The 22,911-nt window shown below is 36.8% G+C and overlaps 1 protein-coding gene across 2 annotated transcripts in view; it reads right to left on the bottom strand.

Annotated features, from left to right (window-relative positions):
* Positions 1-642: 642 nt before the first annotated feature.
* ESYT2 (extended synaptotagmin 2) overlaps positions 643-22,911 on the bottom strand; it is a 67,051-nt gene continuing 44,782 nt past the window's right edge. The window contains exons 8-23 of one of the 2 annotated variants that reach the window (XM_042816960.1): positions 21,570-21,690; positions 20,809-20,985; positions 20,372-20,454; positions 18,971-19,019; positions 18,233-18,322; positions 17,601-17,696; positions 12,480-12,542; positions 10,456-10,530; positions 8,583-8,669; positions 7,753-7,902; positions 7,083-7,471; positions 6,700-6,798; positions 5,869-6,000; positions 4,900-5,005; positions 3,817-3,866; positions 643-3,703 (exon numbers count right to left, since the gene is read on the bottom strand). In XM_042816960.1, coding sequence (XP_042672894.1) covers positions 3,658-3,703; positions 3,817-3,866; positions 4,900-5,005; positions 5,869-6,000; positions 6,700-6,798; positions 7,083-7,471; positions 7,753-7,902; positions 8,583-8,669; positions 10,456-10,530; positions 12,480-12,542; positions 17,601-17,696; positions 18,233-18,322; positions 18,971-19,019; positions 20,372-20,454; positions 20,809-20,985; positions 21,570-21,690 — 1,813 coding nt within the window. In that variant the 3' untranslated portion in view covers positions 643-3,657. The remainder of the gene's footprint in view (positions 3,704-3,816; positions 3,867-4,899; positions 5,006-5,868; positions 6,001-6,699; positions 6,799-7,082; positions 7,472-7,752; positions 7,903-8,582; positions 8,670-10,455; positions 10,531-12,479; positions 12,543-17,600; positions 17,697-18,232; positions 18,323-18,970; positions 19,020-20,371; positions 20,455-20,808; positions 20,986-21,569; positions 21,691-22,911) is intronic. The other variant, XM_042816961.1, reaches the window with a different exon arrangement.

The raw sequence follows: 22,911 nt of genomic DNA, 5'->3' as shown, positions 1-22,911 counted from the left end.
CTGTTTACAGGCCTGGGGTCTCCAGCACAAGAAAAATGTGTAGCTGTTGGATAGGGCTACAAAGACGTAAGAGGGCTGGAACCCCTCTCATACGAGGAGAGATTGAGGGAGCAGGGCTTGTTTAACTTGGAGAAGGCTCCGGGGAGACCTTCCAGTACTTGAGGGGAGCTTATGAGAAGGAGGGAGAAAGGCTTTTTACACATTTGACAGTGGTAGGATGGAGGCAGGTGCTAGCTTTAAGCTAAAAGAGTGGAGATTTAGCATAGGTGTTACCAGTTAAAATTCTTTCCTCAGCGTGCTGTGAGGCACTGGAACAGACTGCCCAGACAAGCTGTGGATGCCCCATCCCTGGCCGTGTTCAAGGCTCTGGGCAGGCAGACTGGGGGAGCAGCAACCCTGCCCACCGCACTGGGCTGGTCCATTCCAACCCAAACCATTTTATGGTTCTATGATTCTGCACTTCTCAGTTCATTTTCCCTAATGTAAAATTCAACAATCTGCCCCCAGAGCAAGGCTACCTAGATTAGAGTGGTTGGTATATATAACTATATTTAAGAGCATAAAAAGCTCTTGTAATATTGCAAATAGGACAGGAATATGAAAATGAGTGCGCATGTGTGTAGAGGGAAGCAACACACTGACTTCCATATGAACCATTTATTGAATAAATACATGCATCATAATGTAGAATTACATGAGCAAAAAAGGCAATCTGTACAAAATTGATTACCCTTTGTTCTCATTCAACTCTCACCATTAGCTGCAGCTCTGATAAAGAATTCAAGACAAAATTAAAATTCTTTTATTCCAAACTCATGTGATATGCATGCTGATTTGAGTTTGGGTTATGCCACCGTGGTAAAAGAGAGCTGGTTTTCTCATCAGTGAAGCAGTTATTCTAAAAACAGTTTCAGCAGTAGAGAACATGTTGGTACATACAGGTAACAAAGCTCAGTTTTAGCCACTTCTTAAACTTCTTCATACGTTCATATTTTAAGGCACAGAATAAACAAGAACTACGTGAACAGAGATCAGTTGATACTAAACACATTGACTTGATAATGAGGTGCAATATCCATCCAGAGGAAAAGTGCTTGTCCTTTCTTCTTCCACACAGACAGAACACTTAGAACTTTGTAACTGTGATATAGAGGTTTGATTCTGTTATCTAGAACAGCCAGTTACGTTCTGATCCAAATTCACAGGGGAAAACTCTTCTAAATAAAGATCATCCACAAATGATTACTGTCAACTGAAAATACTGTTGTTGAATCACAAAAAAAAAAGAAAAATCTATCCATTTAAGATTCTTAATTAGGAACTGCACTTCTCTTGAGATCCTATTCCTAACATGGGGTCCCGAGCTATTTTGAAAACCTACTCTACATAATTTATCCCCGTCTTCACTCTGTGATATCACCTTGCATTTACCCAAACACTGCATCTTTTCCTCTGGAGACTTCAGAAGACAAAATACACACTCTTTTTTGTTTAAGTGCAGAAACATCTAACATCTGTCCTCACAGCTCACTTATACCTTGAAACACCAAATCAGTCTAATGACTTATTTGTAGGCTAGGGATGAAACCGGTGAGTCGTCGGCCAAGATGCAGAACCAAAGTCTGTCCACCTCTGGCTGAACCAAGGCAAAGACAGCTGTGCTGAACGACTGCATGTGCATCTCTTAGTTACAGCAGCTTTCACTTCTCTGCATTTCAACTGCATTAACAATCATTCTCTCTCTTTCCATTCCCAACATTTTAATGGAGAACTAGCAAAGAGAATCTAATATGAACAGATGAGTGTATATACATATAGAGACACTCATACATTGTGATATAGAGTGAAGCTTTCAAAAAGAAATGTTTTCTTACAATCAGGCTTGTTTACTAAAATTGTCTTATTTGAACTGTGACAATACAAAGGCCATCACTGTATAGAGATGTATGTATGCCATCTGACAAATGTTCTACCAAACCAAATTCAGACAAACTGAAATGAGTCAAATTCTTAAACTGGAAAATGACAAAAAGCTACATCTATGGTAGGCACTTTGGTACATCTAGTCATGTAGGCATATTCTACGTCTAGAATTAAGGTTCTGTCAGTACTTTTACAATAAAGCTAATTTCAGGAGTTTATTATTCTGCTTTAAAATTCTTTCTTGGCTGAGAGATCACTCTAGAATCTTAAACTAAACAACATACTTTGTCTGTCTACTTGCATACTCATCCAAGAAGGAGGCTGCTGGCTCTGAAAGAGCCAAACTGTTCTCTTGGATTCATAATGCACTTTTTTTTTTTTTTTAATATAACAGTCAAGAAAACTAGTTCTGGTTACAAAAAAGTTCCCCTTAATTCATAAAACTAGAGTAGTGAGCTCAGCTCTTGAGGCTGATGCTCTTCCTTCAACTCCCTATGTCTACTTTCATCAGGTTGTGCTAACCGTGCCACTGCTGCTCTTGCACAGACTGTGGCAATGCTTCAGCACCATGCCATGATTTCTCAAGAAAGCTGTGTGGACCACTCCATGCACCAAGCACAGTAAGTAGCAGTGAGGCAACTGTAAAGACAGTTTCAATTCAGTTTCACACTTCCTTACATACTGGTGTTCCACTGTAGTATTAGAGAAGGTACAGCATAATAACTACTTAGCACAGCACTGTATAATAAAAATAACATGTTTTGTACGTATGCCCACTATATGAACTTACAATGCAAGCTGATTTGTATACCTTATCAGAGAAACAAGGCAGCAAGGACAGTTCTGAACAGCTAGAGATTCTGTTTGTAATACAGACAAAGCCCTGTTCTCATGTCTGCAGAGTGTCTGGTACTGTAGAGTGCAGGAATAAATAACAAAACCCAATGAACCTGTATAATAAAACTCCACAGTTTGTAATGTTTACTCCATTACATGAAAGCTCAAATTTATAGACTGATTCATGGACCTCTTTTTATACAATATTTATAGAATTTTCCTTTTTGTTTATAATATTCTATAGCATGATTTTTGAATAATACATTTATATATAAATATTAAAATGTTAATGTTTTGTACATTTTAAGTTTGCCACGCCGGGCCAGAAGCATGATAAAGTAAAAACGTTTTTCTGCACTTTGTTTTTGAAGACTATCACAAAATGATAAACATTAAGACCATTGTGCTGCAAAGACAAAAGAGATTCATTTGAAGAAATTAACATGCATTTACAAGAAAATATCTATATCCTTTATCCGATTTTCTTCTCAATTCAAACCAGCATGAAAGAATTATAAAAAAATAGTATATATTTACATAGTACAGTATATCTTGGTGAGATATAAAACAAGGCAGGAAAACAGCAGAACATCTTTTCACTTTCTAATTGGTATAAATGCCATAAAGATGAATTTAAACACAAAAGGTTACATTACTGTATTATTGCACATGACAGTAACACGTAAAATTGTGGAGCAAATTAAAATACAAAGTTTAACAGTGAGAAAGGATATGTCTACATAAAATGGCCGAGCATTATAAAATTATTGGGGATGTGTCTAACAACTAAATTGGTAAAGCTATAAAAATAATATTGGTACATCTGTGAGAACAATGCTTTAAAAATATATAAAGGTTGGCAAAAGGAGGTGTGGGGAACTGCCAGCATCCATGGGCCTAGCTCGCGCCATGTGGTCTTGTACCATCTTCTGTTAAATCATACCTTAAATTAAAAAAAAGGCAAACTTTAAAAAAAAAAAGTATGTTATTAACACTATTGTTAACACACCAGTTATTGGTAGGTAATCTTATTAATAAAGGAAATGCTACACTTACCACTGGGTCCAGCCTTTAGCAAGTTCTTCAGATGCTAGAGGTATCAGTACCTATGGAAAGTTAAATTCATGCTTAATGCATTCTGTCTTTCATTCTGTTTATTTTTTTAAAGACTAAATTTGAAAATCCTCAATAGTGCAGTACAAGTAATGCCATTAACAAACAACATATTTTACTACTTACATACCTTCCATCATAGATCTACCTATCAACTGTAGCCTTGTAGTGAGGTCTGAAATTGCTGGCTTTGACCTAAAAATCTGCACCCTTAAGTAAAAACTTCTGAACCAGGCACACAGCAATCAGATGATGTATTTATGCCAACAGTCTTCCTTGTACAATGAAAAATTTAAGGATACCACTCACCACAAACTGACCACAATTCTGATCTATCTTATCCTCTTCACAAAACTTGATTACAGCAATCTGCATGGCTGTAAGAACTTCCTATTTCTTTTTGGATGCCCAAATCAAATGTGTAGGAAAGAGAGTGATTTAATGAGAGCCTACAGAACGCAAGGCAAAAACACAACAGCTGGTTTTGGTATTGGGAAAGTCTCCAGTAGCAGTTCTTTTTCATGGATTTCACAATCTGGAGTATTAATTACTAAAGCTAAATGTATTGTGTGCTTCTAGACAACGTGTAATCTTGCTTGTCTTTCTTGTTTGATATAAAGCAAAAGCTATCCTCTCACCGCTACTGCAAATAACATGTCAGAGCCACCTATTCAAGACCAATTTTATCAGACCATTTTCTGAGATATCCCTAGTTTTCTACTGGTTATTTCCTTTCTCTGGTTCTATAATTACTACATCAGACATGCAGGGTTTTTTTTTTTTGTTACTGCCAGCCTCAAAACTTACCATTCTTTAAAAGATGACCACCCCACTGTCTGATATCTGTCCTCTCATCCTCTGTAATTTATTCCTTCCCTTCTTGAAGTCTGACAGAATCTAAGCCATTTTTAAAAGCTTACTACCTGAATCGAGTCAGTCAGTCAACACTAACAAACTCATATCACAAGAGGATTTTAGTCTCTATATAACAACATACTGTATGAAAGGAATTTATTTTTAACTTACTTTGCCAAGAAGCCCTTTGTCTTTGGACAAGAAACCACCGCTGTTCTTCACTGCTACATCGAGTGTTCTTCTCTGTACTTCAGGCAGGGAAACACTGAAATCAAATCTGACAGGCAAGTGATGTTTTAGAGAGAATTTCATAGCTTAAGTGCAAATTCAGATCCTAAAGCTAAACAACAATTCAGATGAAAATCAAATCATCTCCTTTGGCAAACTACAGAAAAAGGAAAAAAGCTTGGAGATAAACGAGATTTTAAAAATCCCAAAGTTCTGCCAAAATACTTTCCTCTATACTATGATCATTATCAATACTCAGCATCAACATCAGATATCAGAGACTTCTGTCCAATAGTAAAAACAAGTAAAGAAAGCAAAGGCATCCTGATATCTTGACAGCTCAGCACCGGAAAAGAGAACAAAAACTAGTTGGTCTTGATTTTCATTCCTCTAGAGCTTGTTTTCACACTAAAGAAACCTACTAACTTTTAAGAGGCAATGAAACTTATGAAGAATTAGTACTTGACTGTACCACAACCAACATCTGTTTGTCACTACAGCTCTTAAACAGCTTTATGGTTTTCCAATATCCTTTACCTCAAAGGGCACAGTAGAAGCAACCTGGAATAAACAGGAGTGAATTGCACTACCAGCTACACCTGCCAGAGCCTCCAGCTGACCATCTGCCCAACTAGAGCACACTGCTTCTTAGCTACCAGCACAAACAGCGTGTAACAGACATGGGATAAGGCAAAAGAGAGAAAGGGCTGGTAACAGAGTGAGCAGGGCTACAGGCAGAACAGGGAATGGGAGGATGGGAAGAGCTGTTACAACTGAAGAACGAGGTATGACCAAATCTGCTGGTGACAACTGGGAGTTCCAACAGCACACATTAAGCTAAGTAGAGAAGTCTTGGTTTGTGAGCTTTATGATTAGATGATCTGAAACTACCACACACAATTTAGAACATACATTTGATCAAACACTGGGTTTAATGTCTTCTTTGATACATGTGTTTTTCTTCTTCCCGATCTTCTCTTATCAGGCAATAAATACATTCGAACATATGGATCAGATCCTTCTTCTGAAAATGCAATTAGATTTCTGTGACAAGTGAAAAACAAGGAAAAATGCTTTAGAAAATAAATGAAACACCGCTAAGTATATCTACATCACTGTCTCTTCATTTGGCACTTTTTACTTAACCTTCTTTTCATCACCACATACATATTCTTGGTGTTTCTCATGCATCAAGTCCAAATTTGCTGGAAAAAAAATCTCTAGAAATAAAGCACATAAATCAGTTGTGGAACATCCTGCACATAGTATGAGCAGGATGGTTACAACCTGATATGTAGAACAGTGAAAAAAAAACCACCTGAAAAATACCAAGCAGTAACTTGTACAAAATCAGAAAAACTGCAGGCAGAGAGCAGAGCTGAGAATACAGTGTTTCTTAAATTACAATTCAGTGTGTAGGGATGGCTTTCCAAAAATCACGTGATTTTTGTTATTCTATGAAAAACTTGAGGCTCTTCATACAGCTTCTAGATACTACCAATAGAAATTTACACACCATCTGAAACCACAATCAGATGCAGGCAAATAAAAAAATCACAGCAAAGTCTTCAACAAAGTTTTTACTGCTCTCTGTATGACTTAGTATATTCACAATTACAGCCAGCATGTAATTTTGAAAGCAACAAAGACGGTCCACACAATCAACTTCAGAGAGTTAGTCAAGCTGTGCTAATGTTTACAAAGAAACATGCACAGAAATAAAGTTTGGTCTCTGATGCTCACCTGCAGGAATGCACCACCACGATCAATTTGTTTCTCTGTGAACTATGACGAATTGTTAGCTGTACCTGTCCTAACGGAGACTGCCCCAGAGTTGTTCCACTGTGGGGGAAAAAGCAGAACAAAAGCTCAGTTCTGAAAAAGCACGTTTACAGTAAGATCCAACTGAAGTACATAATGAGGAATATTTATCCATTTCAATTTCTGCTTTATCAATGTGAAAGAAGAGAGCGCACAGAAGTTAGCATGTGAGTGTATCATTATGCTTGTAGTTTAGGTCTTTGTCCAACAGCTCCTTTCATCAAAAGAACGAGCTTGAATTCCTGTTAACTACAGGAAAAGAGAAAAAGCAACTTAGATGCAAGAACAACTAATTGATATCATACTTCTCAAGTTGCCGTAGTCTTTGCCGGAGCTCCTGTGTGGCAATGGGCAGAGATATGTCTGAGGCTATGCTAGGAGTTGGTTCTTTGACTGAGAGATGGCTGGGAGAATAATTGAAGTTAGAGGCATGAAGACTGGAGGAACTTCGGCTGAGATCTGTTGGCCATTGTGGGCTCGCATTAGGAGGATGGCTCTTTTCAGCCACATCAGCCTTTTTATCACCGTCTGTCGCTGGGGAAGCTGGAGCATGTTTGCTTGAGTCGAGCGGTGGTGAGACAGGAACCTGAGGCTTAAAAGATGATTTTCTTGCATCTTTGGAAACAGACGGCCTTTTTACTTGTGCTGAGTGTTGATGATCTGGAGATCTTGCTTGCTTTTCAAGAGAAAGGACCTAGATATAGTTAAAAAGATGTACAATGTTAAAATACTACAAAAAAGAGGAACATGTTTGTTTCTTCAAGAGTACTACTGACAAGGTGTTCACTTAAGATAGTAAACCACAACAAAAAATGCTACCACTAACTCTACAATAGACATTGTGACACAATCTATCTACTATCTACCTCATAAGGCTAGAATACCAGAAGTCATATTAGTTGTAAACACGCTTAAATATTTAAAAATTTTGAAATTTTTAAAAGTTTACAAAAGTTTGAAAAATTTTAGGAGTACCCTGAGTGCAATCTTCATGTTTATAGTGCTGTTTGGACCGGAGTTGCTCAACTGGAACCGCTGATGCATCGTCAAATCTTCACTCTCCAGCAACTGGCTTAGAGGCAGTTTGAAGTTCCCTAGAGAACATTGGTGCTGTTCATCCCTCACCTGAAGGAGTACAGAAGCTCAGTAACATGGCACCATGTAATTGGAAATATTCAGAGAAAGGAAACAATAGTTTTATTTAAAAACAAAAGCAGTAATGCATGCAGAACACAGTTCTTCAGCCAAGTTTTCCTGATCATAAATTTACACTGAAGAAGACAATAGCAAATATGCTCCACACCTATTACACTTCCACAGAAAAAGCAAGACAGAATATTAACCATCAGATCTACATCTAATTGATCCCTGATCTGTGGTGTCCAAATGATCTGTGCAAAATGAATTCCCAGAATTGTTAGAGGAAGGATGCAAATGGCACGTTGACAGCAAAAGGGACATTTGGATAAAGCGAAGACTTCCTCAGTATAAGAAAAGAAATAAATCAACCATACATAACAGCACTTCTGCTTGTAATTGAGAAGACTGTTAAGATTCAAAACAGACAGCAAAATTTACTTTTGTTTGTACTTTCAAAATATGACAACTATCAACTGTTATGTTCTTCTGAGGGACTGGTTATAATCTTTTTTACTTTTAGCAGTAAATGCAAACAAACGTTTCATTGCCTATTCTTCAAGTATAAAATTAATGGTGTTCACAATATGACATTCATGTCATAACAGCTGTAACACCTAAATATTGCTACTGAAATGCCTTAGAAAAGAAAGATATCTAAAGCGTACCTCAACTTCAAGATCCTGTCTTTTGGGATTGTGTACAAAGAAAGTGAAGTTTTCCTCCCATACTGGTTCATTGGTCTTGTATCGAATCTAAAATTAGAGAAAAAAAATAATAGGAAGCAGACAAATTATTAAAAAAAAAAGTCTAATTAAGCTAGTGTCAAGAGTACTTTTTTTTTTTTTTAATTTATCTTTGCAAAATACACAAAGGGACCTTCAAAGGTCATCCTGTCCAACTTCCCTCCAAGGAACAGGGACACCTACAGCTCCATCAGGAGCCCTGTCCAGTCTGACTTTGAGTGTCTCCAGGGATGGGGCATCCACCACCCCTCTGGGCAATCTGTGCCAGTGCTTCACCACCCTTATTGTGAATAACTTTTTTCTTATATCCAGTCCAAATCTGTGACCAGTTTTGGTCCCACTGTCCATTTAAGAGCCATTAAAGCAGCTGTTGAGGGTCTACTGGAAGACCATGAAGATGATCAGTGAGTTGGAGAACTTGAAACATAAAGAGGTTTGAAGGAATTGGGTTTCTTTTAAAGACAAAGATGTGCAAGGGCGATGGGATCGCAATATTCCATTATGTGAAAGACAGCTATTGACCAGTTGGGGATACTCTTTCACGAGGGTACACACTGACAGCAGAAGAGACAACAACCACCAAGTTCTTAAGGTGAATTTTTGTCCACATATATTAAAAAAATTATTTACCATGAGAACAACTGAACATTGGAATAGGTTGCTCATAGAAGTGGAACATCATTTTCTGGAAATATTCAAGACAGCTACATAATACTTAGACTCATCTAAGGTCCTTCTTAAATTGCATCACAGAATGCCTTGTGTTGGAAAGTACCTTAAAGCCAGTTCAGTTTCAACTCTCTTGCACAAAGCAGAGTTGCCAGCCACCAGATCAGGCTGTCCAGAGCCCCATCCAACCTGGTCTTGGATAACTCCAGCGACTGGGCAACCACAGCATTTCTTGCATGTCTGTTCCAGTGCCTTACCACTGGATCTGAGTACAAATTTTTCCTCCTAATATCTTATCTTAATCTCCCCCCCTTTAAAGCCATTCCCCTTGTCCTATCATTGTCAAGACTGTGTAAAAAGTCAGTCTTCCTCCTGATTATAAGCTTCCCTCCAGTACTGGAAAGCTGCAATGAGGCCTCCATTGTCTTCGCCAAACAGAAGTGCAATCTTTCCTCCTAGGAGAGGTGCTCCAGCCCTCTGATCATCTTTGTGGCCCTCCTCTGGACCTGCTCCAACATCTCTTGTGTGCTGGGGTCCCCAGGCTGGACACAGTACTCCTGATGGGGCTTCATGAGGGCACAGCAAAGATGAACAATCCCCTCCATTTCCCTGCTGGCCACCCCTCTTTTGATGCAGCCCCAGATACAGTTGGCCTTCCAGGCTGTAAGTGCTCATTGCTGGCTTCTCATCCACACAGAACCACCGGTTTCATAAAATTGATCCTGATGATCTTCAGAAATTCCTTCCAAACTGGATATTTCTGTAACTGTGATTCTACACATTTTATCTTGATCAGTGTTTTTGAAGCCTGCTCTTTGTGTGCAGTGTTACTTACACAACCACTATGGTAGAAATCCCAGTTGCAGATCACAACCTACTGCAAATGGACAGTAGTTACTACTACTAAACAGTAATTAATACTACTAAAATAGTTACAAATCTGGTCTCTCCTCAAGGACAGCTTGAATTAAGTACCTATCCAATTCTTGGCTTCCTGGTGGCAGTTTCAGTTCTGATGACACATTTTAGTGCAGTGAATGCACTCATCCACTTCACAGCCAACACCAAGTGAACACAGCCACCAAATGCCTACAGACAGAACCAGACATTGAGAGCAACAACTTACCTTACTTTCCTGTGCCTTATGTCCAACTGACAGCAAAACAAGCGGGTTGGGATTGCTGTTTAGTTTCTTTCCTGACTGGTAAAGAAAAAGCAAAAACTTTGTCCTCAGAATAAACTCCCCTCCTAATTGCCTCCTCTGAAACTTATATGTTTTCATCTCAGAAGTACAAATCATTTGCATTCTATTGTATGTGTATCTACTATTCTCAACATTGTACAATTTTATTCAGCAGGCTGGAATAGCAGTCTTGTTAGTAAGTTGAAAACACATTAACACAAAGGTGTCAAACTATTCCAAGTAAGCTAAAATATACCACTAGAATTCAACAGGAGTTTTAAACTCCTTTCTGTTTTCTTTGGATGAAACTGATAAAATGCAAACTGCTATCTTTTAATGAGCATTGAAACAACTCCCAGAATCCACGGAGCATAGTTAACATTGCAAAACAAGAATTTCATGCAGATGGGAGATATGGAGAAAACACAAACTTGGGAAATCACTTTATGTTATACTGCAGTAGAATAATTAAAATGGATGTAATATCAGAACATTGATTTTCTCCCCTTTTCAGTTTGGGGGGAAAGAAGATGCACTATAATGTACCTAATGTATATTTCTACAGTTTACCCAATTCTCTTTATCAGAGAATCAATCATCTGCCATATCTGAGCCTTGCTCACCAGCTGTACAGCATTACATCAAACTGTGAAAATAAACACGGGTTTAGAATCAAATCATATACACAAAGATACATTCTGAACTACATATTTATTTAAAAAAAAAACCCTTAATTTACATGACAAAGAAAGTTAGACATGAAAGTTAACCATCTCAAGTAGGTGTTAATGAAGTTTTAAAAGCCTAGAAAATATAGTATGCATGGTTAATGATATACTTTGAGCTCTACTCTGTAGGAAATTGTTCATAGGCACTGTAAACAGCAAGTTAGTTAAGATCTGCTTAATGCATGTAAGGTCACAACCAATTCAAATAATTAAAAATTTAAGAATGAGAGTATTTGAGATATTTTTGGATCTGAATTTACATCTTTGACATCATCATACTTTCACTAGTACTACTTGATTTTAACGTTACACACTGGTTATAACAATGCTTCCCTTTAGAAAAAAAAGCTGGTAGGAAATTACTCCTTTCTTGGATGAATGCTGCATCTCTTTTTGTGATTTCTAATCAAAACAGTGTGGCTCTAAGCAGAGGCAATGGAACACAAAGGTTTATAGAATACAGAGAAAGCTGGATTACACTCTAACTGGTGGTGTTAAAAATAGTAAGAGAAATTTGTTCCATAAAAAGGTGCCTAAAGTTTCCTTTCTTCATAAAATCAAGAAACTACCCAAGTTTGCAAAAAGACCATTTCTATTTATGTATCAGAATAAGCAACATTTTAAATTCATGCTAAATAGGTAGTAATATATACACACACGAACACGATGTACCGCTAACATCTGCCACTGACAGATTTGCTGCTGACAGGATATTCAGACTATCTGAGCTTGCCTATTGTCCAAGTTCTTCAGCTAAGAACTTGGCTTACGCCTTCCAACTCTGCTTCTCAACACCATGTCTTCCATATCACATGGCTGGGTTGAATATATTCAGCATTCATATAAATGATGTAAAACCTTCTGAAAACATCTAACAGAAGAATTTCAAAACCACATTAAGATACTGGTTAGTCACTCAAAATTGATCAGTGAAGCACTGTTCAGTATATAAAAGATGTCTTAGCTTTCATGTCAGCTTGGATCTTTAAATATTAATTCATACCAGTTCTCAGGAATACTTTATATTGATCTCCAAGAGCAGCCTGTACTCACTGATGCAAAATTCAAATTCCCCCAGACCACAGTACTTCACCAGACTCTTAGCCTCTTCTTGAAACTGAAAATAAAACTGAATTGTTCTAAAGAAATTCCATCCACCGTTGGAAGAGAAACGTTGCAGGTGTTTGTGCATTTCCAATTACTACTGCGACCTTAAATGGACAACTATGTTAATTTTACCTTCAGGGCTTTCTGAACAGCAGACTTCTTCAAGCCATCAGGATTAAATTCTAATGGATTATGCTTTTAAGTCAAGAGAGAATGAACACAGGAAGGGTTAATAAAGTCATGCAAAGAAGCAATTTCATTAGGTTAATTATTACATGACAACACAGGACAAAGCAAAAAAAAAAAAAAAAAAAAATTAAAAAAAGAAAAGAAAAGAAAAGAAAAGAAAAAAAACTCCAAAAAAAGACCACAACAATATTTCTAATAAAACACTGAAGGAATCACCCAAGTAAATAAATAAATAAAATCTGGCAAAACTTTTGCTTTCTGTCCTCTCTGGATGTTTGCACTGTGCTTTAAAACTAAGATAGGCACTTTCCACTTCTATTTCCCTTACCAAGTCTTCTAAAAATAATAAAGAAAGTTCATGAAATAGTGGTTTGGTGGGTTTTGTTTGTTTGTTTGTTTGTTTGTTTGTTTGTTAGTATATATTATATTATTGTTTCAAAGGATTTTAAAAGCCCTGAACAATTATAAAGGTAGGCAGCCAATGATTTGTGGCTGTTGAGCATGTCTCAGTTCCTCTGGAATCACAGCAAGGACAGGCCAAGAGGGATATTAGCTGGGGCAAATATGTTTAAGCCAGACTTCGGTTGAAAAGGGAACAAGCTACAGGTCCACGAGGAAGAGGGCTGAAAGGCTTGGAGGGAGGAGACTATGAGAAGAAATGGGAGCATTCAGTAAAGAAAGCCAATAAAGGACTTGTCTTGGGTGACAAAATCATTTTGCTGTGGTTCTGTCTCTACAATTACATGGAAAGGGGATGATAATCCAAAAACTACACCAATAACTGCAACGATGGAATAAATCATTAGGCTGGCATTCTGTAATGGCCAATGACATTTGCAGTAGATCCTAACAAACCCACACATTACGCGGCAACTAACAAGCTGTTTTATTACTAAGCCAGATGCTAATTTGATATGCTTTGGAGTACAACTTCTTACTTCTGTTAACTCACTAATTCTTGCCTGGGGTTCAAACGGTGTTTTAAAAGTTTCTAAATCTCAGCTGATGACCAGAAGACAATCACTGATCTGTAAGAGCTGATTTAAAATATGGATAATTTATGTTACACATACAACAAATATAATCATGAACTAATGATATCATAACAATAGCATTATGCATTTTCAGAAATTACAGTAAGAACACTACTCAAATTCCTTATCTTCAGATAACTCAGGTTTAGACGTGTAAATATCTGAATTAGGAGTTTTCAATCTAGGCTCCCAGCAATCAATAAAAGCATCTAGAAAGAATTAGAGCACTTAGGACTTTGGATTTTCCTCTCCTCCATATAAAGCAAACCTTTTTAGTGGCCACTAAGAACATACACACCCACAAAAAATAACTCAGACATGTCAATTTTGTACCTGGACTTAGAGGTGCGAATGTTTGCGTAAGACCTCACACTTGAAGAAGCCCTTGAAAACAAGGTGTGGTTCTAAGACTGTGCTGAAGCTGTTATCTCCAGCCTAGACTGTCCTCTCCTCCCTCCTGCCCTGCAGTCAATAATCCAGCCCCCTGCTTGCTGCCAGTCTGGCAGCCATGCACTGCAGAAGAAGCACCGTAACAGCGCTGCTGGAGGAAACTCAGACCTGGCTATCTTAAAACACTTCTATGCTGACTCCAAGAGAGCTTCGGGGATTTGGAAAGCTTTGTCTTGCATGTGAACAGGTGCCATTCTGTCCACCTGACACACTGTAATACAATGACCCTCGGATTGACAAAAACACCAGGACTTCGCTTTTATCAGAAATTTTGATTATTATTTTCTTATGATCTATCTGTACTTTTTATAATTACAGCAGCAACCGCTTATTGGCTGTCAACTGAAGCATGCAGTACATTGTTTGAAGCCTTACAACACCTATATGCGATGTGTATTTCCCCACAAATATATATATGGTAATAAATTGGTAATAAATAAATCTTATATGTTAAATTTTAACACACTTTGGTAATGGATGCAAAGGTTTTGATACTTTCAGATGGACTTCTATAAAGAAACTAATTGAAAGGATCGAAAAAAGGATTTTGTTTTGTTGGCTTTTTTGAAGAAAGAAGAGTGTATTTAAATCACTGATATGAAACAAAAGTAGCAGGCTACAAAGTAAATCTGCACTACCTACAACTTTCTGGCAAAAGAGTTCTTATTTTCAGCAAACACTCATTCCTCCAGGGGACGCAATGGTTGTGTTTACAGATCTAAGCTTTCACAGGCTCATTGATTTGCAATCACCTTTTAATGCTGAATTCAAGGAAAAAATATTAACTTGTGGTTCTCCTTAGCTTGGATTTAACAAACTACAGACTAACTTGGGGGGGGAAAAATGAAATAAAAAGGAGCTTGGGAATTTGCAAAACAAGGAGCAATATGGAGTGAAACAGAATTTACAAGGGAATTTCAGAGTCTGGTGATGCACAAAGAGTCGCAGCCGTTTTAAAGTTTTTAAGGAACACTCGAACCTGTGTGGAGAGGTTACAAGTTCTTGCAAACATTGAGTGCATCACAGTTTAACAAAATGGTAGGGATGTTGGTTGTAGTATTTAGTACTGTTTTGTTTTTCTGCAGTAAAAACCAACACGTGACCAGCACCCAGTGTGCTAGGATAGTATGCATTTTATTTCTCAAACTGAATCACAGATTTCAGTTAAATGGAAGAGCTTTTGTAGCAAAATTTATATTGGGTTTTTATCAGAAAAAAAGTTAGTTACTTACCCAATGGTATGCTGACCAATGAAATTTAAATAGCCTTTAAAATGCAAGAAAAATAGCACAAAAAACAATGCACACTTGTTGAAACCATGCAGCAAAACAAATTGCATGCTCTCATTCCACTAGAGTGAGTGGCTTTAGTAGCACTAATCCACACTCTGGCAGATAAAAGGTACAATACAAATAATACCAGAGAACTCACAAATAGTGCTCTATAGAGTGAGGTAGTGTTTTCACAAAAGACTAGTCCCGATGCTCTCCTCTCTTTTAAGTATCCACACCCAAAGTTTCCCTCGTAGATACTCTTAGGAAGATGGAAATGGAAGGAGAAAGCAGAGTGATGGGATTGTGGCAGAATGAATGCTTAAGCAGCTTTACTACACAAGAAAGTTAAAGAAAACAGTCAAAGGATTCCAGAGAAAACAGCAGATACAAAAATATTTGTCATTACAAATAGTCTCATCTGTTAAACAACTTTCTGAAGCACACTAAGGTGAAAATTTTTTATTACTTAATAGCACTTTATTGATTTACTCTTGGTAGCTCAGATTTACGTGGCAGACCCAACTAAGACAATTTAGAAACCACACTTCTAAGGCATTTCTCTTTCACATAAAACATATTTCTGATAAATCATCCTAGAGCTCACAAATTCACAACTTGTGATGATGGAAATGAAGATGCAAAAGAGAAACTTATGATAATGATCCACTGTAAATCAAAGAAAATAAGGCCAATACCAAATCTAAAATGTACCTGTGATCAGCAATAACTTAACAATATTGAAGATAATAAAAAGTTCTTATTCATTCAAAAAATATTTCAATTTTAGCAAAGAACTCATGGACAAAAGTCCTCAAAGCTATTAATAAAGAGCATAATTTTAAGCGAGAATTCACTGTCTTTTAACTTTTGTTCCTCATAAATATACGCAATGCTGACGAGCAATTAGTTTTACTATTATATAGTATATATATTACATAATAGTACATAAATATATAAAAGTAGATATTAAAAATTTACTACATTAACCCAATCAACAAATACAACATGAGAAACTAGCAGACTTCCATGTTTAGTCTCATAACTGTTGCTCCATATCACAAACTAATGGACATTAGAAGGCTGTCTTCACTACTATTTGCTGCATTTTATTATGGAACTCTCTGGCAGGATCTAATTATTGCTGTTAAAGAATCTATGGAAAACATTCCAGTTCTGTCACATGATGAAGTCATCCCATGGTATTTTTATCCCCAACTCCTTAATCAAAAAGCCTCTGTATCTGTTTTTTGTACAATGTGAATTTAACACAATGTTGTATTCATTACTGCTGTAAATGTAATTTTTAACTTTTGTTGCTACTTTCCTTTGTATTCTTCATAACACATAACTGGACAGAGAATAACTTGCAATTAAATACTGAGTTTTCCATAACAAATACTTCTATGGCCTGGCAGAGCAAGAAAATGAAAGGGATAAACAGGTCTCACATTATGACCATCCTTGTTCCCAGCCCCACCCAGGCAGTCCTATACTGTAAGCAGAACATCAGACAGCAGTAAGAAATTTGAGATCGTGTTCCCAAATTACCTCACTACTCAGCTGTGTGTGAGGAACTTCCTCTTTCTGTGCTCTACAGCTCAGAGATCTACTAATCAAAAGTACAGATTAAGACACTGACATGAAAACACTGTCTCACATAATAGGCTAACTTAAGGCTTGCAATCAAACCATTCTGATGAAGGGAGACAATGTTGCAGAATATTTAAAATAAGAAGGAAAAAAACCTAAAATTTATCACAAAACCTATAAGTATTTGCTGGAAAAGCTATTAACACAAGCAAATAGACATCATTTCAAATGGCAACCTGACAGACATCTCATACAAACATCCTGCCACTGCAATATCAACAACACAGCCGATATTTTATGCTGAAGGACTTTATTTCCTTGAAATCTACCACAAATTGCCTAAACCAAAGGAAGCAAGTTTACCTGAATTCAAGGGAGTAGGCCTTTTCCCAGTTCTTAAAATTCCCCATGCTGATCCCATACTATTTATGGACAACACTGCATAATAAAAACATGCAGCCTTTCAAGTCCAGGAAAGGAGCATTCTTTAAAGAAAAAATCACACCTATTGAAGAGTCATGTCTTTTAAATACACGTATACATGACCATACGACTAGAAATATGGACCTTACATTACACGTTTTGAGAAGAGAGGAAGTGTAGAACACATGGCTTAATGTGTTAGTGAAGCAGTGTGCCATACTACCAAGCAAGACATGCTGGAAAATAAGCAAGAGATACCTATGATGAAAGGTATCCACAAGAACATAACTTACAGGCAGGTTTCTTGCTGAGTCCAGGTAGAGAATAAGCAATGCAGAAGACAGCCCATCATTGGCTTGGTCTTTATCAGCTCTAATGCTTGTTAATACCTACATAAAAAACATACTGTGAGCTTTCCTGTAAATCAAATAATAACAATATTACTTCTGTCCCACTCCTGAAAAGTATTTTAAAAACAACTCCCCAGACCCAAACATTCACAAATGCACACTATAAAATACACAACACCTTTTTAAGACTTCATATAGATGCAGGTATTTCCATCAACTCCACCTCACTTCTTAAGTATCTTTTTTCACATTGGAAAGATTACATGTCATTGTCAGCTTTATGTCCAATGAAATGTTATCTCAATGAAATGTTAGCTGATGGTTTTTTGAAATCATAAGATTAAGAAAAAAGAAAAAAAAAGTGAAAATGCATTTTAAAATCCCATGCCACAAAAGTACAGACAGGTAGGACTCATTTGAGATTTCTAAAGAAAGACAGCTTGAACTAAACTTAGAGATTTATCCACATTTACTACAACTAGAGAATAAATGACTTACATATTTAAAACAAACACAAACCAAAAAAAAAAGAAAAGGAAAAAATCTAGAAGAAAAGTAATGTGTTCCTTAAATACCTTGTCTAGGTTTTCTGCTGTTGGCATCAATGTGAGCCATTCCAGTTTTAAATGCAGTTTTCCTTTGGACACCTCATCCAAAGTAAACCACTGAAAGTTAAGCAAAGTAACGTGAAATAACCGGACACCAAACAAATACATAACTGTAGCTGGCTCTGCAGGAAATTTAGGAAATGCTAAGGCACACTGCAAAAATCACTAGAGCTGAAATCTGCAAAACCCAAAAATACCTCAAAAGACCTAATTTGTTAAACCATTTATTAAAATATCAAAAGAATTCTTTGAGTTCTTTAAATCCGGTCTGCAAACACAAACCCTGAGTAACATTACTGTAAAAGTGCTCTTGCATGTAGAATAAAAATTCCATCTTCTTCTAAATTAGTTTAATTAGTTTAAGTCTAAAAGTAGTTAATCCAGTGGTTATTCCAAGAAAGTGTCCTCACTAAACACTTACGTCACTGTTTCCTGCATTCGTATGTTGGTAATCTTAAACTCCAAAGACAGAAGAAGAGTAAGAAGAATGCCATCATTCTCAGCTATCAGCTATCTTTAAACTACTGCACTGCTTGTCATGGAATCTATTTCTCTAGCATTAAGGTTATTCAAGCACACAACTACAGAAAAAAAAAAATACAAGAACTAAATATACAACATATGTTCTGTTTTGGCTTTGGTTTTTTCTTTGTTTTTTCTTTTTCTCTATTGTTTAAAAAGAAAAAGAACTTAACCAACACTTACCTCATCTAAAAGTCGCTCCTTTTCAACCTCAATTAAATCTATCATCAAACTAGAAAAAAAAAACAACACAAATATGGTGTATTAGACCATAGACCAAGCACCAAGAAAATACAGAGCTCAAACCCCACCCTGTTCTTGTTGGAAATCCAGGCTTCCAGAGAGAGCAAGAGAGCAGAACAATATTATTCTTTTAGCCCCTAAGAAAGAAAGAAAGAAAAAGAAGTAGGGAATAAAATGGCTGAGCCAGAAGGAATGCAGAATGATAGAAAATATGTCTATACTAGAGCCCATTCTGTAGCTAAGGGAGAAACTAGCAAAGTATGGCTCACATACATATGACAAAACTCTCCAAACAGTGACCACAACCAACCTACCAACTGGAAATACCCCCTGGACACATGACCAAATTCATGCCTTAGTACTGTTTGGAAGAATACTAGTTTGCACAAGTCGAGAGTGTACCAGGGAATCTGCCAACAGTAAACAGTGCAGACAAATGCGTGCTGGCTTTTTATTTTACTCATACTGATACAGACATCATGACCGAGTTGCCACTTTCAACCCCCCACCACTTCAGTGTAAGATTAGGGAAGTGCAAAGAAAAGAAGCCTTTGTACTACCTACTTCTTTATTTAAATGAGAAGAGAAGTAGGTACTGTTGCTCCTGTTAAGAGAGAAGGAGCTGGAAAGATAAGGGAGTTCTACTCTGTATGGAAAGCAACAATTGGAAGCTCCAAAACTCTGTAAGAAATAAAGGTGACAAATTACTGGAGAAAGAAGCAGACTAAAACCCTGAAATGTTTATGGGTAAACACTAAAGGTACGCCTATGGAATCTAAGAGTGCGTAATGTTTGCAAAAGCACTAGAGCAATATTTTTTCTTTATCCAACCTGCTAAAATCAGTTCTTAGAGGAAAAATAAACTCTGAGCTAGCCATTTAAAAACCATGCAGATAAGAAAGATGCATAAAGATATGCTAACTTTTCCTGAAGAAATAATTAGTACTTAATGACTTAATGCTAGCTTAAGAACATTAAAACAGGTAGGCTACAACTCCTAAAAAAAAAAAACAAAAAAAAAAAAAAACAAACCACTTTTTTTTTTTTAGTATTGATAAACTTACCTTATTTTTTTTTTCAATAAATATAAAAACATACATCTGTGTATCTGTACACACAAGCACAGTATTTTAATATGCATGTCTCCAAATATTCCGGTTTTAATATATACAGAGAGTCCAAATAATTAGCAAACTATTTAATACCAAAATTTGAAAAAGGTAAGTAACTTATAAATGCAATAATGTAACAGAAATTCAAGTGCAATGAAACACAAAAAGAGGAAAACCAAACATTTAATTTTTCTCCAACACCTACATACATATTCTTCACAGCATTTACCTTCCAAGGAAGTCATCTTTGTCTGGATCTTCATCAAAGAGCTCAATCTCTAGCTCCTGTCCTGGATGTTCATATACTAAGGCCTAGAAATACATTAAGACAGCACTGTTAATGGTAAAACTGACTGTTTTTTTTCAAATGGCACATCAACAATAAAACCTCTGATGTAGTATGCTTTAAAACACGACTCTATGAGGTGAGCAAGCATAAGAACCTTTCAGAAGTAATCTGTTAATGATGGCATTAAAAGACAAAATGCTTTTTCAAAGTTACGGATGTTAAGTCTGGATAAAAAGTTTATATAACAGTTGAGAATTTCTGCTTTGTTGTAAAATGGGCTTTTAGAAGTTCCTCAAGGAAATACACAGAGTATTTTATTTAGAAATTACAGAAGACAACTTTACAGAATGCACAACAAGACATTTTTATTGTTATACCTCATAAACTTCATTCCATTTTGGATTGAGATTTTCTTTGATGACCTTGCTTTGGAAAATCTGGTTGCCCACACGAATGATTCCATAAGGATCTGACTTGCCTTTGACAATCCCTTTTAGGTAGGTATCTTTACCCTCCAAGTCCTGAGCTTCAATAAAATGTATCCTTACAACACCCTGAAAAAATGAAACACTCAGTTTACGTGATAATCAGAAACTCTCTGTACGATTACAACTTAAGCAGTGTAAATTTTTATAATTTCCATAGCAATTTCCTTAAAATAAAACATAGTTCAGACATTTTGTGGACAGGGAAATACCACAGCAGACCTAGGATGCAAATTCCTGAAAAGAAAAACTGTCATTAGCAATCAGAAATGTGTCTGCTGTATCAAAAACTGCCATGCCATTGGGTAGCAGTGCAGTAAGTAGGAAAAGCTTCCAAGTTAAAAGCACTTCGCTATGCAGTGATAATAAAAAACATACACTACTTCATTTTTAATCTATACAGTTGAACTAGAACTATGCTTTACAGGTAATATGTAAAAGATAGAGCAAAACAAAAAAATCCTTTCTGGTTTTTATTATCAAACTCCCTAAAAAGTTCATAAATGGTGTCATTTAAATAATGAGAGTCGAGGTAACTTGTATAATCACAATAGCTATATTTTGAAATTCCTACAGATGCAAATAGCTCAGACAATTATTACTGCAGAAGAAAATAAATGCTTAATTATTACTACTAACAGAAACATGTTTACCTTTGGTATAGGAAACCGCAGCTGAGCAATCTGCACTTCGCTGACAAGGGGGACTGTAATTCTGTTTGGAAGGACCAGGTAGTTGGATATTATATCCAATATTATCGTGTCTGATAAGCCACTGTTAGAGAAAATAATCCTCAGTTACTACATGAGAATTAAACATGTCACACTAATGCTGCTCAAGCATGAAACTTAGCAGACAATCACATCCAAAACCCTTTTCTTTTTTTATAAACTTCAAAAACATACTGAAATAAGCCTAAGTACTAATGTTTTTTTTTTCAGTCACATCTAGAAGCTAAGAGTGGGTTTTGTCACTTTTAGAATAGATAACCAGCACTTGAAGGAAATCAGGGCAGAATAGAAAAAAATTCCTATGTCCTCATAGTACAGCAACTTTTATCAGCTACCTTTTATCTCTTTTGCTGATTAGCAATTCCCTACATGGACAAATATTTGTCCTTTTGGGGGGCAGAAGTAAAATCTGACCTTTAAACATTTTTATTTTTTTAACTGAAGGATTCCTCCCAAATCAGCCACCAGGTGGAGGCAGCCGATACGGAATAGCAGAAACCGAAGACACGAACATACAGTTCTCCGAAGGTCCCATCCCCCTTCCAAAGCACCCAGAATGAAGGGCTATTGCATAAGTTTTCTTGTCAGGGTTGCACAGAACCAAGCAGATGTTAACTGTTAATCTACTTTCACATTTTGGTAATAACTGTCCCTGAAAGTTTGGCTACCCGCTGTTGTATTGTTACAAAAGAAGTTGTTCTCTGGAGCTAGGGCTGTCATTTGAACAGCAACACAAAGAAAGCATGCTTTGTGGACAAATAAAACATAGCCTAGGGAGGCAGAACAGGTTTTGTGCTGGTAAAAAAGGGAGTGGCAGCACAAACACAGCGGTAATGAATCATTTAAAAACTCAGATCCCCAATTAGAAAAGGCTTCCTTAGCTAAGAGTGCACCCAGTTTGGGTCTGAACTACACAGCAAACACCAGTGGCTCAGTGTAGTGCCAAAACTGCCAGGAGGCAGAACGGGATCGGCACTGCATACCAGGAACTTGTGCAGGGCCAGCGGCTTTAGAGGGATGCCCAGACAAAACAACAAAAAAAGGTATTGAGGAGGTATTGTGATCTGCAGACACACTGAAGCTGGGAGAGCTGATGTGGGGACGCATGATTTCTGCAGCTACACACACTTAATCTGTAAGATTCTCCTTTTACAATCTTTATGAAATTATGATGCAGGCAATATGTTTGATTATCACATGCATTCTTCACATTAAATACTTGCATGTAATCTTTTTTTCTAATGCTGAATCCGCAGTTGGGAGT

The sequence above is a fragment of the Centrocercus urophasianus genome, unplaced genomic scaffold (assembly GCF_019232065.1).
Source record: "Centrocercus urophasianus isolate 14NV4802_14NV808 unplaced genomic scaffold, USGS_Curo_1.0 seq_16, whole genome shotgun sequence".
NCBI lineage: Eukaryota > Metazoa > Chordata > Aves > Galliformes > Phasianidae > Centrocercus > Centrocercus urophasianus.
The sequence above is the reverse complement of the archived record's forward strand: the minus strand, read 5'-3'. Positions and strand labels throughout refer to the sequence as shown.